The sequence below is a fragment of the Tamandua tetradactyla genome, chromosome 9 (genome assembly GCF_023851605.1).
Source record: "Tamandua tetradactyla isolate mTamTet1 chromosome 9, mTamTet1.pri, whole genome shotgun sequence".
Taxonomy (NCBI): domain Eukaryota; kingdom Metazoa; phylum Chordata; class Mammalia; order Pilosa; family Myrmecophagidae; genus Tamandua; species Tamandua tetradactyla.
In genome coordinates, this window is record NC_135335.1 from 56,018,597 (window position 1) to 56,035,465 (window position 16,869).

At 38.9% G+C, this 16,869-nt stretch overlaps 1 protein-coding gene and 1 long non-coding RNA gene across 2 annotated transcripts; both read right to left on the reverse strand.

Annotated features, from left to right (window-relative positions):
• Positions 1-5,928: 5,928 nt before the first annotated feature.
• On the reverse strand, positions 5,929-16,836 carry LOC143647148 (uncharacterized). Its single transcript, XR_013157876.1, has 4 exons — positions 16,729-16,836; positions 13,291-13,376; positions 10,878-10,994; positions 5,929-9,649 (listed from the first exon to the last, which is right to left on the reverse strand). It is a non-coding gene; the product is annotated as an uncharacterized LOC143647148 (long non-coding RNA).
• Positions 13,384-16,011, reverse strand: FASTKD3 (FAST kinase domains 3). The gene is given in 11 exon segments (XM_077115187.1): positions 13,384-14,870; positions 14,872-15,136; positions 15,139-15,171; positions 15,174-15,323; positions 15,326-15,447; positions 15,449-15,500; positions 15,503-15,724; positions 15,727-15,754; positions 15,756-15,816; positions 15,818-15,919; positions 16,007-16,011. Coding segments are annotated over 11 exon segments (1,440 nt in total). The 3' UTR covers positions 13,384-14,470.
• Positions 16,837-16,869: the final 33 nt, after the last annotated feature.

A 16,869-nucleotide genomic window follows, 5' to 3' on the forward strand; every position in this document is an offset into this window, starting at 1 on the left:
AAACTATTATCTACACCAGAAAAGCCACGTTTTTAATCCTGATCCAATCTTGTGGGGCCAAACCTATTGTTTAGGGTGGGAACCTTTTTGATTGGATTGTTTCCATGGAGATATGACACATCCAATTGTGGGTGTGATGTTTTGATTAGATGGAGATATTATCCCACCCATTTAAAGTTGATCTTGATTAGTTTATTGGAGTCTTTAAAAAGGGAAACATTTTGGAGAAACCTCAGAAGTGACAGAGCCGACAGAGACACTTGTGTTCTAGTTTTATAAGCTGCCAGAATGTGATATATCAGAAACAGAATGGCTTTTAAAAAGGGGAATTTATTAAGTTGCAAGTTTACAGTTTTAAGGCTATGGAAATGTCCAAATTAAGGCAAGCTATGAAAATGTCCAAATTAAGACAGCCAGAGGAAAATACTTTGATTCAAGAAGCTGATGATGTTTTGAGACTCCTCTCAGATGTAAAGGCACAAGGTGACATCTGCTAGCTTTCTCTTCAGACTTCTTCAACGGCTTCCCCAGGGCTCTGTCCATTCTGTTGGCTTTTTTGCTTATGGTTCCCTCTTAATGGGCTCCAGTAAGAAACCCCACCTTGAACGGGTAAAGACAACTCTCCAAGGAAATCATCTAATCCAAAGTTACTACTCACAATTGGGTGGGTCTTATCTCCAGGGAAACAATAAAAAAGATACCACCCAGCAACACTGAATGAGGATTAAAGAACATGGCTTTTCTGAGGTACACAATAGATTCAAAACAGCACAGCTTGGAAAGCAGTTCCTTCAGAGTTGTCAAAGATGCTTGGAGATGCTTGGAGTGCTGACAGAAAGAGCAGATGTCTAGACAGGGATGTTTGAAGCCCAGCAAACATTACCATGTGCCTTCACATGAGGAGTTAGCAAGCCAGAATGCAGAGTTATGCCCTGGACGAGCTAAGTGAAGGCCCACAGACGCTTAGAGAGGAAACCACTGGCATCAGAAGCTGGAAGCAAAGGAACCTGGAACAAGGACAAACAAATGCCAAACATGTGCCTTCCCATGTGGCAGACATTGGCCTTTGAGTCAAGACATTTTTCCCTGGAGGCCTTGGTTTGGACATTTCTATGACCTTAGAATTGTAAGCTTATAACATAATAAATTTCCTTTTTAAAAACTATTCCTTTTCTGGTACATTGCATTTCAGCAGTATTTAGCAAACCAATACACGGACCATCTACTGAGGCAAGAAGCTCTCTTCATGGGATGAGTCACAGTCTCAGGGAGAGTCCACCATTGGGCTGGAGCCAGATGAGAGGCCCAGAGGATGTGGAGGAGTTTGAGATCAAAGAAGCAACAATAAGACAAACTTTGCTGGTTTTGATTATGTCACTGTAGCTATAGGGTCCACTCATCATGCAGGATGTTTATCATGAGTTCTCATGAGCTACTGGGCCTCCTTTGAGCTACAACCACCTGGTTCATTATAAAGCTGAGATGTCGTGAGGTTAAGTGACTTGGTTCAGGTACCATGGCCAGGTGTTCCTGCAGTGGGGAGAGACATTAGTCTCAGGGCAAGAGCTTTACATTAAAGAACACTTATGGGTGGGCCACGGTGGCTCAGCAGGCAGAGTTCTAGCCTGCCATGCAGGAGACCTGGGTTCAATTCCCAGTGCGTGCCCATGCAAAATTAAGTAAATAAATAAATAAATACTAAAAGAACATTTTCATTTGTATTTTAAAGTGTTCTGTTGAAAATGCAGAGGTTTTAAAACTAGGCTCATGTCTCCGTTTTTCATTTAAAACCTTTTGCAGTTTGTTTTAAATTCCACCGTAAACTCCTTGAGTGAGCCCAAAACATAATTGAACTTTAATTCACAGGATTTAAAATATTTTCAAATTAATTAGACCAAGTACTATTCTCCATGTGGTAGGTTTTATGATTGCTCAGGGACAGACAAAGGCATGTATTTTTGCAACCGGTTAGACTCAAGAATGCTTATTTGTGTGTTTCCGTAAATTTACAGGGTATTATAAACTCAAGGGTTCTGAAATAGTACTCCTGCAAGCCCAAATCCCCTATTGCTCCAGTTTGTTAGCTGCCAGAAGGCAATGAACAGAAATGGAGTGGCTTTTTTAAAGGGGAATTTAATAAGTTACAAGTTTACAATTCTAAGGCCATGAAAACATCCCAATTAAAGCAAATCTATAAAAATGTTCAAGTTAAGGCACCAACGAGAGGTTACCTTCACTCTAGAAAATCCAATAAAGTTCAGGGTTTCTCTCTCAACTGGAAAGGCATGTGGCAAACTTGGTGATGTCTGCTAGCTTTCTCTCCAGGCTTCTTGTTTCATGAAGTCCCTGGGGGAACGTTCTTTTTCATCTCCCAAAGTCGCTGGCTGGTAGACTCTGCTTCATGGCTCTCATCGTTCTCAGAAAAGGATGCGCTCCAAAATGTTTCCTCTTTTAAAGGATTCCAGTAAACTAATCAAGACCCACCTGGAAAGGGTGGAGTCACATCTCCATCTAATCAAAGGTTAACACCCACAATTGAGCAAGCCACATCTCTGTGGAGATAATCTAATCAAGTTTCCAACACAGGGTGCTGAATAGGGTCTAAAAGAAATGGTTGTTCCCACAAGACTGAATTAGGATTAAGTCATGGCTTTGCTAGGGTACATAAATCCTTTCAAACCACCATACCCATCAATATCATTTAACAATAAGAAAATAGCATGACAGGCTCCTAGAAGAGGGAAGCCAACCTCTAACCCCAGCTTAACTCGATCATGGAAATGAGCAGTGATTCATGATGGGATTAAACAAGCTTTATTTAATGCCTCTTTCCTGGTCAAAAGACATAAAAAACATAAATATTGTTCTTACTTGCCACACTGGAGACCCTGGTTCACTTCCTGGTTCCTGCCCATGTGGGGGGTTAAAAAAAAAAAGACATACATGTTGTCAGTATATTTGGAAAGCAAGTTTATCACTGGGTTTTTCCTATGGTCTGACCCTTTCAATGGATGAAGTTTCTAAGTTAGTCACTTCTTAAAAAAAATGCAATTTTATTGAAATATATTCACATACAGTATAATCCATCTAAAGTATACAATCAATGGTTCAGTGTCTCATAGTTGTACATTCATTACCAGGATCAATTTTTAAACATTTTCATTACTCCAGAAAAAAAAGAATAAAAAGAAAAAAGAAAGCAAAATCATCCCTTACCCTTTATGTCCCCCATACCTAATAAATAAAAGTTCTATTCACACATCATACAATCCATCCTAAATGTACAGTCAGTAGCTCTTGATAAATAGTTACGCATTCACCACCACTGTCAATATGAAAACATTCTTCTTTCTTCTGAAAAAAAATTTTTCATACTCCTACATCCCTTTTATTGATATTTAGCTTTGTATAGTGCTTTCATTATATTAACAAAACAATATTACAATGGTAGCATTAACTGTGGACCTTAATTTGTATTAAATGTATTTTTCCCATATACCACCCAATTAGTAACACCAAGTAATAGTGACGTTCATTTGTTTCAGTTCATGTAAAAACATTCTTATATTTGTACAATTAACACCATCATCGTGTACTCTAGGTTTTCGCTGAGTTATAAAATCCCAGTTTTTATTCTCTAGCTTTGCTTCTGGTCTCATACATGACCCTAGTCTTCTTTTTCCGACCATATTTTCACTCAGCTTTGTTAATTACACTACAGGATTGTGTTATCATCACACAGGTTTGTGCTATCCATATCAAACATTTACAATTAACCTTACTGAGAATTCTGTACTCCTTAAACACAGATTGCCCAATCTTTGCCCTCTTTTCATCTCTTGATAACCTAAATTTAACTGACAGAATTTACTCATTATAGTTAGTTCATACGAGTGAGAACATACAGCAATTGTCCTTTTGTTTCTGGCTTATTTCTAAGATTAGTGACTTTAAACATCAAACTTAAGCATCAAAACATATAAACGTCCATTTAATTTTGGTTTGTTGACTTTGAAATAAAAATGGACCCAATTTTATCTGACAAAAATCCCCAAATAATGACAAGTCTAGCAGTGAACTTCAATACCCTACAGTAAGCAGGGATTCTTAGGGAAACGCTGACCCCGGGTGTCATCAAGCGTGGTACTGCCTATTCTGCCAAGAATGCTTCAGAACTAACACCGGGAGGTCAAAAGGACAAAGATGCTAGCCTGAAGGGTCTCTAACTGGTCTTTAATGGTGCAATTTAAGTTTCAAAAGAAGGACTGCAATGGATAGAAGCACATCAAATATATAAACATTGATGAGTCCATAAACATTCAAAAACAAAACAAACTGACCAGTCCACCAACACTTTATTTTAAAAACTGATAAGGGGAGGACGCATTTATCTTGTTTTATTCTGTATAAACTTTATTTCGATGTAAACAAATATGTTGGGAAAATGTCTTCTTTATAGATAAATATAAGTTAATGTAGAAAGAGTGATCTAACAAGGAATTCTTTTCTTTCAGCTCCTAGTAAAATAATCGATCTAGGGAGCAATCACCACATTAGGACAGATACTAAAACCATTAGGCGAGCTTTGATGAGTGATGATGAAGTTAACCTATCGACCTGGTTAGGTACTGGCCTGACTGTTAGTGTGAGGGTATTTCCTAGATGGGTTTGTAACTACAGTCAGTTGATTGCATAAGTGGTCGATTCCATCCACAATCAACAAAGGAAACTGTCCTCAGTAATGTGGGTAATCAGTTGATGGTCATTAAAGCTAGAACTGAGGATTTCAGAAAGCAGAAAGAATTTCTGCCTCTACTTCAGCCAGCTTCCCCCAGGAAAAATGGAATTATCAGACTTCAGAATCACCTTTATCAGCAAGTTTCCAGCTTTCAACCCACCCTATGGAATTTGGTCTTCCTAGCCTCCAAGATACAGGAGCCAATTCCTATAATATAATATAATATAGTATAGTATATAACAAAATATAATGTGGAAATATATAAATATATAACATAAAAAGATTATAAGATCATAAATATAAGTTAATAATATAATAAATATAATACATCATATATATATAATGCTATATATATATTTATGTTGTCAGTACTATTTCTCTGGAGAACCTAATACAGTGGTGAACTACATAGTGGATACATCAGGCTGATAATATGAGAACTCACTGATCAATCTTTTTAATTACCATCAATTAAAAGGGGACTACCAGGGCGGGCCACGGTGGCTCAGCGGCAAGAACGCTTGCCTGTCATGCCAGAGGACCCGGGTTCGATTCCCGTGCCTGCCCATGTAAAAAAATTTAAAAAAATTAAAAATAACTTTTTAAAAAAGGGGACTACCAGATATTATAGTGTGAGGCAAAAGAAATACACAGTATCCTTGATTTAAAAATTCAACGTGGATCTAAGCAAGTCTTTGGATCTAATTTTTGGCTTGACAGAAAATAAATTGAGAAGAAAATTAAGTAACACGAAACCAAAAATGTGGGACACTCTACAGAACAATATATCCAATTTCACCAATAAATTGATGATATGAAAACTAGGTGAGGGGGGTCAATTATAGAATAAGAAACTAAACATTTAAACACAACATCTAAAAGAAATATGTGGACAAATGAGCAAATAAAAAACTTTTTTGAGATATGGGAAATTTAAAATATAGACCAGGTTTTACATGATCATAAGGAATTATTAATAGTTTTGTTAGTTGTAATAAGGGCAGAATGGTTAGATAAAATAGAAGAAAAAAATTATTGTTTATGGATACATACTGAAGTATTTAGGATAAAATTATAGTTTGGATTTCTCTAAAACTATTCCAGCAAGGATACAAAAAAAGAGAGAAAAAGAATACATTAAACATTACTTGAAAATCTGGGGAATGGTTCATGCTGAGTGAGAGGTGAGAGGACACAGGGGACCCATTATATTATTCTTTCTACAGCTATGCATGTGCAAAATTTTCCATAATAAAAGTGAGGAAGGGTAGAGTTACTAAGAGATGGTGTTTCGTGCAAACCCAGGACCCCATATATTATCATTTCAACCCACAAATAGTGCACAGTTCATGCCAGGGACTGGGGAGGTCTTGGGGAGAGCGAAGCCCGTTTGTTTCTGAGATGGGATTATAAATATATTAAGGCAAATATCACATGATAAAGCCCAATGGCCCAAGAACATTAGGAACAAATCTGTAGCCCAGCAAAGTTAGGTTGCCAAGCAGTATCTTACCAAAGGAATAGACAGGGTTATGACAGGGTGTTAGTTTACGAGCTGCCGGAATATGATATACCAGAACTGGAATGGCTTTTACAGAAGGGGAATTTGATAAATTACAAGTTTACGGTTCTAAGGAACTGAAACTGTCCAAATTAAGGCACCACCAAGAGGTTACTTTCACCCAAGAAAGGCTGAGATAATTTTATCTAAAGATTCCACCTACAGTATTGAATTATGATTAAAAGAAACAGCTGCCTCCACAAGACTGACTTGGATTAAAACATGGCTTTTCTGGGGCACATAAGATTTTCAAACTGGCACACAGGGTTTGGGAAAAGGGTGGTTTATGTAAAATTTAATAAAGTTCAGTTGGATAGGCTTAAAACAAATCAAGATTTTGTGTGAAAGGGTCTACATTAGGCCTGGCTTGAGAGGCAGTCTCAGTAAGGTAAGTGTGAAAGGTTGCGTCCCCAAACCCCTTCATATGGAGCTCTGTATCAGGGCTGGAAATTAAGTCTACTTGTCATGTCACAGTAGTCCATGTGGGTCAGATCTTACAGGTAATAGTGGGATATTATGTTCTTATGGGTAAGATTTTCAGGCAGTGAAGTTCCAAACTCCAGAAACTTTGTAGAACATGAATTTCAGCACCATATCGTTGAAGCTGAAAAGTACACATTCAAGGTGGCATTAACCAGGACATCAGTCTGCCTTCCTCCTGTTCCTCCTTACACCCACCCTCAATCAATAAAGTCTAATGGAAAATGCAACTGTGCACCTGTACCAGTAACAGCAGCCAAGGTTCACTGAGTGTTCCCCGTTTGCCAGGCACTGGGCTAAGCAATTCACATGGCGTGTTTCCTTTACTATCCTTCACTATGTAGACAACAAATGGGTCTGGGTGCAATTGCAGTTTTGGGAACTCAGCCTTCAGCGGCTCGTTTGCCCAGTTCATCACCACTGAGCAAGACTTCCTCTGGATCTGTGCATGAAGTCTTGCAGTGGTGTAGCTTTTTGTTGTTGGGGGGGGGGGGGGGTAATGTCTGCTCTCTTTTTTCCCAGCAGTCTCTCAAATATGCTATTTCTGGTCCTATTCTTTCTTCCATCTAACAAATATTCACCAAGTTCCCACACGCACACGGACCTGCTAAGGTTTGGAAGGCAGGACCCTTGTCTCTAGGAATTCACACCTCAGCAGGTGTGTCTACTTCAGCAGCCACCTACCCTCTTGCTCCAGGCCTGGCTCAGGTGAAGTACATTCCTTACTTAGGGGAAGGTAAGCAAACCTAAGGAAAACCACCTCTGTGTTTGTTCAGACAGAACTGTCAGTGTAGCCTTCCACAGCTACTGCTCTGCCCCACTCCCATGATTATGGATCCACCCTCTACTCCAGAGATCATCCAGGAAGTTTCAATAAATGTCCTGATCTTTGCTGCCCTCTACTGATAGGTCCAGAGAATAGCACGTTGCTTTAGAAGTTAAGCTTGCAAGTAAAGCAATTCTTTTCAAACATTTTCCTTTCTCTGCTTTAATTTTAAAGACTAATATAGCAAGATTATGCCGTATTAAGAAACGTTTTCAAACATATGGTAGCAAGAGCTATCAGACTGATATGTAACTGCAACAGGCATATGATCATCATGTTTCTTCTCCTCGACTTCCAACAGGGACACCAGGAAAGTGTTTTCAGTCTCAGACAACTTATGGGACTGTAACTATAAATTCTTTAGGGTCTTTGTTCCTACCTCAAACTAGCCACAAAAATCAATTTCAGGTGTATCTAAAACTAAGTGTGCAATGTGAAACAGTAAAATGCCAGAAAAAAAATATAGGAGTATATTGATATGACCTTGGGGTGTACAGAGACTGTTTTGTTCGGGACATGAAACATACCAGGCAGAAAAAAAGACAAAAAATTGTAACAATAGGCTGTACAATCCAACAGTGACCCTTATACTATCCAAGAGCTGAACACAGCTGTCTCTAAGCCCTGAGAGTTTTCTTACAATTAAAAGTGTAAATGAAAGCACTTTTATGCACCTAAACCTATAGCAAAGGATTAAATTGAAGTTTTGTACTATTAACTTTTGAAATGCAGATATATAAATCAAATATCCATTTGTTCCTGTGTAAAGCTCAAGTTATATACTGTCACCTAAACACTTTCATTTTTCTGTACTGTGAACCTGTTTTACATTTGGTATTGTTAATTGGTTGAATAGGATAGAGAGTTAAAACATCTTTGCTGAATATGTTTCATTTTTGGAAGGATAAGAGACCATTTTAGACTGCATATCCAATATCCTAAACAAACTTTATTTTATTGAATACTCCCCAAAATAAACATTTTGAAGAGTTGTGTGTTAATTTTTGGTAAAGTCAATATGGAGAAACAGAAACCAAGGTTTTGTTGTGGGTGATGTCTTTACTGAAGAACTTCTTTTATAGACAGAATTCATTTAAGTGAAAAAACCCACCTATCTATATCTGAACAATGTATGAAAATATGATCTCATTCAAATATGGAATATATTCTGAACAACCTTAATAAGGGGAGATCATCAAGTCTCTGTACTATGGCAATATCTAAGAAAGACCACCTGAAGATATTGGTGACCCCATGCCTCTGACCAATAAGGAATAGGTATGACAAGGACATGAGTGAGGAGAATGAAATAGTTGTTTATGTTTAAAGTGAAAAGAGATTGGAAGAAAGCAAATCATATTCCTTAAACCTTGAATAATGTATTTGGAGATTAAGAAAATGAAATGTTATATTAGAAGACCTCAATATTCCATGAGACTGTGGAGCTAAAATTTGAATTAATGTACCTTGAATATAAAATATGAATACTTAAGTACGAACATCAAGAACATTTATCTTAATTAATAATATTTGGAAATTTATGACAGACAAGTCAATCTCTTAACCAGAGTGAATTGGTACTGTCAGAGCCATTTTTTAATTATAAGCTTTAGGCTTAAACAAGCTATGTTTAAGTTATGATCCCCTAAGATCCATTTTCCTTACCTGAGAATGTCTCATAATTTTAACTCAAACACTTATGCAAAGGATTAAGTGTGATAAAACAAGATAGCCTATAATGTGCTTTTCAGCACGTAGTAAACATTTAATAAAATATTTGGTTGATTTTAGTGCTATTATTACCACCTAGGGATACACTTTCTTTTATGAACAGAGTACTATTTTTTTCTCTTATAAATTTTAAGTATATGATGATCTGCCACCCTTTACATTACACCTCCATAATGATTCTTCACCTCTATGTCCACTAGTGGTTCAAGAAAATGACAGTATGCATCCACACCCATAAAATGATTCACAAGTATCTTCCTGCTCTCCAGCTTCTCACTCCAGCTACTCCCAAACAAAATATCTGGGAAAGGGCCTGTGGAGCAATCAATGAAATTTCATGATTTCTGCTTCAAGTTTATGTCTCCCTTTGTATTTTGCATAAGAAAAAATTAAACATTATTCTATCGTCTATGGTCATAATCAGATTCTTCAATTCTCATGCTTGTCTTTACATTTTACTATTTCTGAATGATATCATTTGTTTTTTTATTCATTGGTAAAATCCTGTAAACCTTCCCCCAACTTGACACCTGAATATTTAATGAACTAAATATTGCATTTTGGTTTGCCTTAATCCGTGGCTAGTCTTATATTAAACAATAAGAAAGCTTAACCCATGCTTATGGCAATGGGCTCTGAATGGAAAATATTTATTCAACTAGCATCCTTGATATGGTGACTTCATTCTCTTTGTATCCATTACTAGTTTGTTGCTAGGCAGTAGAAGTAAAAATGTTTGAACCTTGCTTTGCCTGCTACTAATTGTTACCTGCAGGGTTGCTGAGCAGACTACATCATGAAAGTCAGATGGCCCCAGCATTACCTTCAATTTTGCTAGTACTGGTAAAAGCATTAAAATTTAGCAGCACGAGGATTCAGTTCATAAGGACTGGAGCCCTGGAATTTAATAGAGCTTGTCAAATTCATCCCAATTGTAGTGGAATGAATTGTGAAAGCAGCACCTGTCTTATCTGTTTAGTAACTTGAAGTCTTAAGCAGGTGCAGAATTAGATCCAGCCTTAATGCCTGACTTCCCTGAATGTTTTGCAGCACATGCTGCAGTCATAGCTGTGCCTGAAATATTCCCCACTACACAGACCCTCAGCTCTTCCGTCCAAGACTCAACTCAGGAATCACAAGAGGCCTTCTCTCTAGGCAGGCCTGAAGTCTCCTGAACCTGCAGTCCTGAGGAGGCTGGCATTAGCTTTCTGAATATCTGCTGCATGTCACTGTAAGGCTGGCTCACTTATCCATTTACCCCACTTAACTGCTAGTCCAAGGGCAGGGGCTTTTTACTACTTATCTCTGGAGTTCCAGCATTTAGCACAGTTGTGGTAGTCAGGTTCAGGTGTCAACTTGGTCAGGTGAAGGTGCCTAATTCTACTGCTGTGGACAGGAGCCAATGGTATGTGAACCTTATCTGCTGCTGATTACATCTGCAGCTGGCAAGGAGGCATGACTGCTGAAATGATGTTTGATTTAATTAGCTAGAAGCTAAATGAGAGACCTCAACGTAGCACAGCCCAAGCAGTTCAGCATACCTCATCTCAGCACTCGCAGCTCAGCCCAGGCCTTTGGAGATGCAAGAATCACCCAGGGAAAGTTGTTGGAATCCAGAGGCCTGGAAAGAAGGCCAGCAGAGATCGCCCTGCGCCTTTCTGTGTAAGAAAGAACCTCAGTTGAAAGTTAGCTACCTTTCCTTGAAAGAACTATATACTTTTAACTAAATAAATCCCCTTTTATTAAAAGCCAATCCATCTCTGATGTGTTGCATTCAGTGCACACAAACGGGGTTTGAGGAATACATGAGGTGGGTAGGGAAGAGGCCAAATGAGGCAAAGGTAGTAACTAAAAGTGCAGAGGAAGGAGCATCTGATTTTGATCAGGACAACCAGGGAAAAGGCCATGACGGACGAGGACCAAACGTGAGTAGACAAGGTGGAGGAAGAATGTTCTAGGTTGTATGTTTTCTTCACAGTATTTACAACAGACCAACATTACAGAGTTGCATGGTAATTTATTTAAGTCTCTCCCCTCTTTAAACTGCGTACTCAGGGTTTACTTTGCAACCCAAGGACCAGCTGAGTAATGAGGAAAGGGAAACGGTACACTGAGGAGGGACTAAAGGGGATTGGGGGAATGAGACTTCACAGAAGGCAGAACATGACACTGGACTTGCTTTTGGCATAAAGGAAGAACTGTGAATAGGATTTCTTAAATGATGATCCAGAACATATCTTAGGCCAAAAGCCAAGAATGTCTGTTTTAGGAATTGTGAAAAAGTGAAAAATCAGATGATTTCACAGGTTTCAGAGATGTGGGAATCCTTTTAAACCTGAGCCCCAGGTGAGCGGCAAGTTCACACATCAGACTCTACTGCTTCTCTCTCCCGTGTAACTCGGCTTCACTGTGATATTTGCTTTATTGTGGTGGACTGCAACCAACTCAAAACTCCGAAGTGAACCTGTATATAAATCTGAGGTGCATTAAAGAGCTAAATATAATTTTAAAAGTGTTAGAAAAATTAGTATAATATTTGTACTAACTTCAGAGTGGTGAAATAATTAACCAAAATTATTATTTTTTGCTTAATTCAAAGTCAAAAGCCATTAAAAGATGGACAGACTTGATTGCCTAAAACTTAAAACACAAACAAGCCAACAGAAATAGGAGTTAGGGTGTGGGAAGGTAATTCCCAGGAAATATAAATGGCCAATAAATATTTGGCTATTTGCTCAAGTCTATTACTGCTCTTTAAAATGCTATTTAAACATGTGATATCCTTTTCCACAGTTGAGTGACAAAAATGAAAGGGACTAACAACACTATGCAGTGGAAGTGGGGGAGACACAGTCTCCTTCACACTCTGCTGGGGAAATGTGACATCTACACCTCTTAGAGTCACTATCTACTGACAATCCAATAATCCCACTTTTAGGATTCTAGTCTGCAGATTAAAAGAACATAGGCCCCAGTATGAAAGGATGTGCAAGGATGTTTACGACAGTATTGCTGATAGAGACAAAGGCTGGAGAGAATCTCAAAGTCTATTAACTAGAGAATGGGAGAATAAATACTATAAAATACTATGCCACTTTTAAAAGGAATGTATTTGATCTCAATGCATTGGACTGGGGGAATGCCCATGATATACTGGGCATAAAGGCAAGTTGTACAGTAATTTAAATAGTGTCATCCAACAAAGAGAAAAGTTAGTTTATATATTTATGTACTTTTGGCACAGAAAACACAGTTAAAACTTTTTTACTTCAGGGATGGGATGGGGCTAACTAATACTGACACTTAACCTTTTTATGCCTTGGTATTGTTTAAGCTTTTTCAAAGAAAAGAGTAATATCTTTCTATTTCTTTATCTTACTCCAATAATCACATACTCTTAAATGAGATCTCCAAGAATGGAAAGCGGAGGAAGACCTGCCATTGTGATGCTATTTCTGATCATACAAAAAAAGTGTGTGGGAAAGGTTATGACCAGTGAATCTTTACACTATTTATATAGGAAGCAAAGACTCTACCTAAACTCAACTCAACCAGAGAGAAGTAAAATTTATGGCTTGGCTTAAAAAGGTACTCAGAAATAACTAAGATTTGTTGAGTTGAGAAATTCACACATTTATATCAAATGGGTACTTCACATGCAAAAACTGTCAAAAACCCTCAGAGTTAATCTAGGGATACTAAGACTCATATGCCTCAACACTTGATAAAACCTTCTAGAAATCTCAGAGCAGGAAACTGGTGCCAGAGGATAAGACAGTAATGGGTCAATTTATCAAAGAAAAGCCAGCTGATAGGAGCTAACTCCAAACAAATGAAAGTTTTCCCTTTTAACAAGGTTATTGAGACAGGTCAAAAGAGAAGGAACTTTTCAGGAGGGGCAGAAGAAAATTGTTTGCCATCAGAGAAATAATGCCACGCAATTTGTATTTTTACCTTATAAAAAGGGCATTCTAGAACTGAGGTCAAGTACAGTTGTGTCAGTTGTGCCAGACTCAATCTGTCCAGATATGATTCTTCACCTGAATAAGAAAAACATCCCAGTCAGTTACGTTTAAATTTTGGTACATGTAATAAGAAAACATCATGAACACACAGCATTAATTCATTCACTCCAGAAGTGTAACGGATTTTTAAGCGACTTGGAAATGACCCTGTTAGAATTATGCCCTTGTTCTAGTTTGCTAGCTGCCGGAATGCAATATACCAGAAATGGAGTGGCTTTTAAAAAGGGAATTTAATAAGTTGCTAGTTTACAGTTATAAGGCCAAGAAAATGTCCCAATTAAAACAAGTCTATAGACATGTCCAATTTAAGGCATCCAGGGAAAGATACCTTGGTTCAAGAAGGCCAAGGACGTTCAATGTTTCTTTCTCAGCTGGAAGGACACATGGTGAACATGGCAGCTTCTGCTGGCTTTCACGTGGCTCTACCAAAAAGGGACTCTCTCCAAAATGTTCCCACTTTTAAAGGATTCCAGTAAGCAACTCCACCTTCTGTGGGTGGAGACACACCTCCATGGAAATCATCTAATCAAAAGGTACCACCCACAATTGGATGGGTCACATCTTCATGGAAACAATCAAAATTCTCCCACCCAGCAATACTGAATGAGGATCAAAGGGCATGGCTTTTCTGGGGTCCACCACAGATGCAGACCCGGACAGCCCTCTTGCTTGCCACCGATGACATCTCATTTTGACTTCTAAGAACTCAAGTTCCTAACTACAGAAAATTGACAAAATGTTAGTGGGATTAGTGGAAATCTCCTTTAACTATGGAGATGCAAAAATGTGACTATTGAATCAAGAACAATATCAACCTCTCAAAAAGAAAAAAAAAAGGACTAGAGTGGCTCTCAGTCTCTAGCATGTTATTGTGGTTATCACCATCATGATGACCAATCCCCACAAGGACATAATTCTTCAGCTAGAGCAGCAGAATCTGTTTACCCAAAATTACTTTCCTCCCTCTATAAAATGTTCTAGCATTCTTAACCCTGGGCTTATAGAAGCATCCACCACTTTATACTTCTTCCATGGAGCATTAGGGAAGAGAAACAAAAGCACAGCATTGCTCAAAGTGAAAGATGCACAGACCTGAAAGCATCACAAATTCAAATGTTCATTTTTCCACTCTCAGAAGTTACAACCAACTCATCTTGTAGCTGCTGAATTAAATACGGGCTAAATATTTTTGCCATAAAGTTGACTGCATGATGTTCAGTAAGTACATATGAATGGAGTACTTGCAGTAATATTTTGAGTGGAAAACAATTGAAATGTGTGAACAGAATATTTCCTAGCTTTCTAAATAAAGCACAGGCATTTGGTGGTAAATTAAGTTTCCCAAATGGTTCGATTAACTTAGAAATCTGAGTACGTGAGAAAGTTTCTGATTGGCAAACAGAATTTTCTGCCACTGCATCCAAGATGGGTTTTGAAAGAATCAGTCTTCTTCTGCAGTCCTCCATGATTTTGCTGACAATTTCTGGATTCAAAGAAAGACAAAGTGCAGACGTGTTGCTCCAAGGCTTTTGTAAAAAATCTGTCAGTGTGCCCAAAGTACATGAAAGCTTCTAAGACTTTCTTTAGCTCTTCATTAGTGAAATTAGGGATATGCCTGACCACATTTTTCACCAATTTTATAACAAGAGGAAGAGCCTGAGATTGATTAAGCACCACTAGGGCATTAAGCATTTGGCTAAATGATTTAGGACTCAGACTGGAAACTATTGAGAAAGAGGAGCTGTTCATTTTATTTAAAAATATCTGGAGCTGCCCACTTTTTCGGTACATGCTAGGGATATTCTATAAGGGCCACAATATCCTTTGAGGTAAATTTTTCCAAATCTTCACTTGGTAGTTGGCATAGAACCAGTTCTAATGTTGTACAACCCAGACCCTGTAAGCTTAAACTTCCTCCAAGAAGACAGAGATTATAAACTTCTAGACCACCCTTTCTTAGAGACTTTGGCATTCTGCAAGGAGGCTCACTAACAAGCCACTTTGAGGATCTGCATGCAATAGAATCAGAGCTTGCAAAGCAATCACTAAATCCATGTTTGATATATATGAGGTTCCCTGTTCAAAAGCATAAAGCTTTGAAGATGTTATTTTCTAATACTTCTTTTGGAATGTTGCCGTCTTTTTTTTTCCTACTTCACAAATCCATTGCAAAGCTCTTGCTGCCACATTATCATGCAGAGTGGCCAGTGTGCTTATAAAACTTAACACTTCTGTGACAAAGTTAAGTTGCTACTGGTAAAAAAAAAAATCCACGTTTTTACTATTTTCTCCCAGTCTGTCCCAATCATGTACTTGAGACAACACTGGCTTACCAGCTGTACGAGGGTCATGTCCATTTTCTAATGGAAATTTTTACAACAGGTATGATGGAATACTGACCCTAAACCGTGATGACTGTTTTGAAAGGGGAAACGGACATGTCTGTCTCCGTGACCCTGTGAATGTGACTTGCTGGTTGATTTTTCAGAGCAGACACAACTTGATCTATCTGAAAATCAGGCAAATGACAAAGGTTCCTCCACAGAGTGATTAACGCCCTGTCATTGGATTTTCAATTCTTTTAATCTATTTTAAATAAATGAAAAAAAAAACGTTAAATACATTGGGAACACAACTCATCCAACATCATCATCTATTTTTATGATGTAGAGAAGCAAAAACAAGGAGAACAGAGCCTAGAAAAGTGGCTGGCAGCTACACAAAAAACTATTTACCAGGCATTGGTGCTTGATGTGTATCAGCTTAGCGGATCCTCACAACACAACCAAGTACTTTTATCCTCCTTCTACATATGAATAAAGTGAAACAGAGAAATTATTTTGCTCAGTTTACACATCTAAGTGGTAGCTGAGATTTAAACTCAGCCTAACCACGCTCCATTTATATATCCCATACATACGTGGAAAGAAGTAACTGCGTTAGGTGAAGTTGTGAAATTTCGGATATGTCAAAGAAAGTAGCGCGCTTAACCGGCCCTAAGATTTTGGTTTTCCCTCAGAGCTGGGATTCGACCAGGACTATGGAAGGAACGAAAGGAAAGGGCTAGGTTGGCAAACGGAAGTTAAGAAGAATGAAAAGAGCAAGGGGGAGAAGAGGAAAAGGCGGCGCCGGTCTAGACTTCAACGCCCAGCTGGGGGATTTGGAGACGAGACTGCAGGACAGGGGCGAAGGCGAACCCGGCGGCGCCGCGCTCCGGGAACCCGCGCTCTTCACGGGGAGGGCGGGCGCCGCGGCCCTGGAGGGATGAGCCAGCCAGGCCAAGGCACCGCGGGCGCTTCCGCGACACCGAGGGGAACACACCCGCCGCGGCGAGAAAGTCAACCTGGACGCCTACGCAGACACCCACGGAGCTCTGCCGCTCAGCGAATTTGCAACACCCCCGGAGTCGACGAGTTCACGCTGGGTCGCCCACAACGCGCTCCCGCAGCCCAGGTCACGTCTCGGACGCAGAGGCTGTCGGGACCCCGCCCCCACTTCCGGCGCGCAG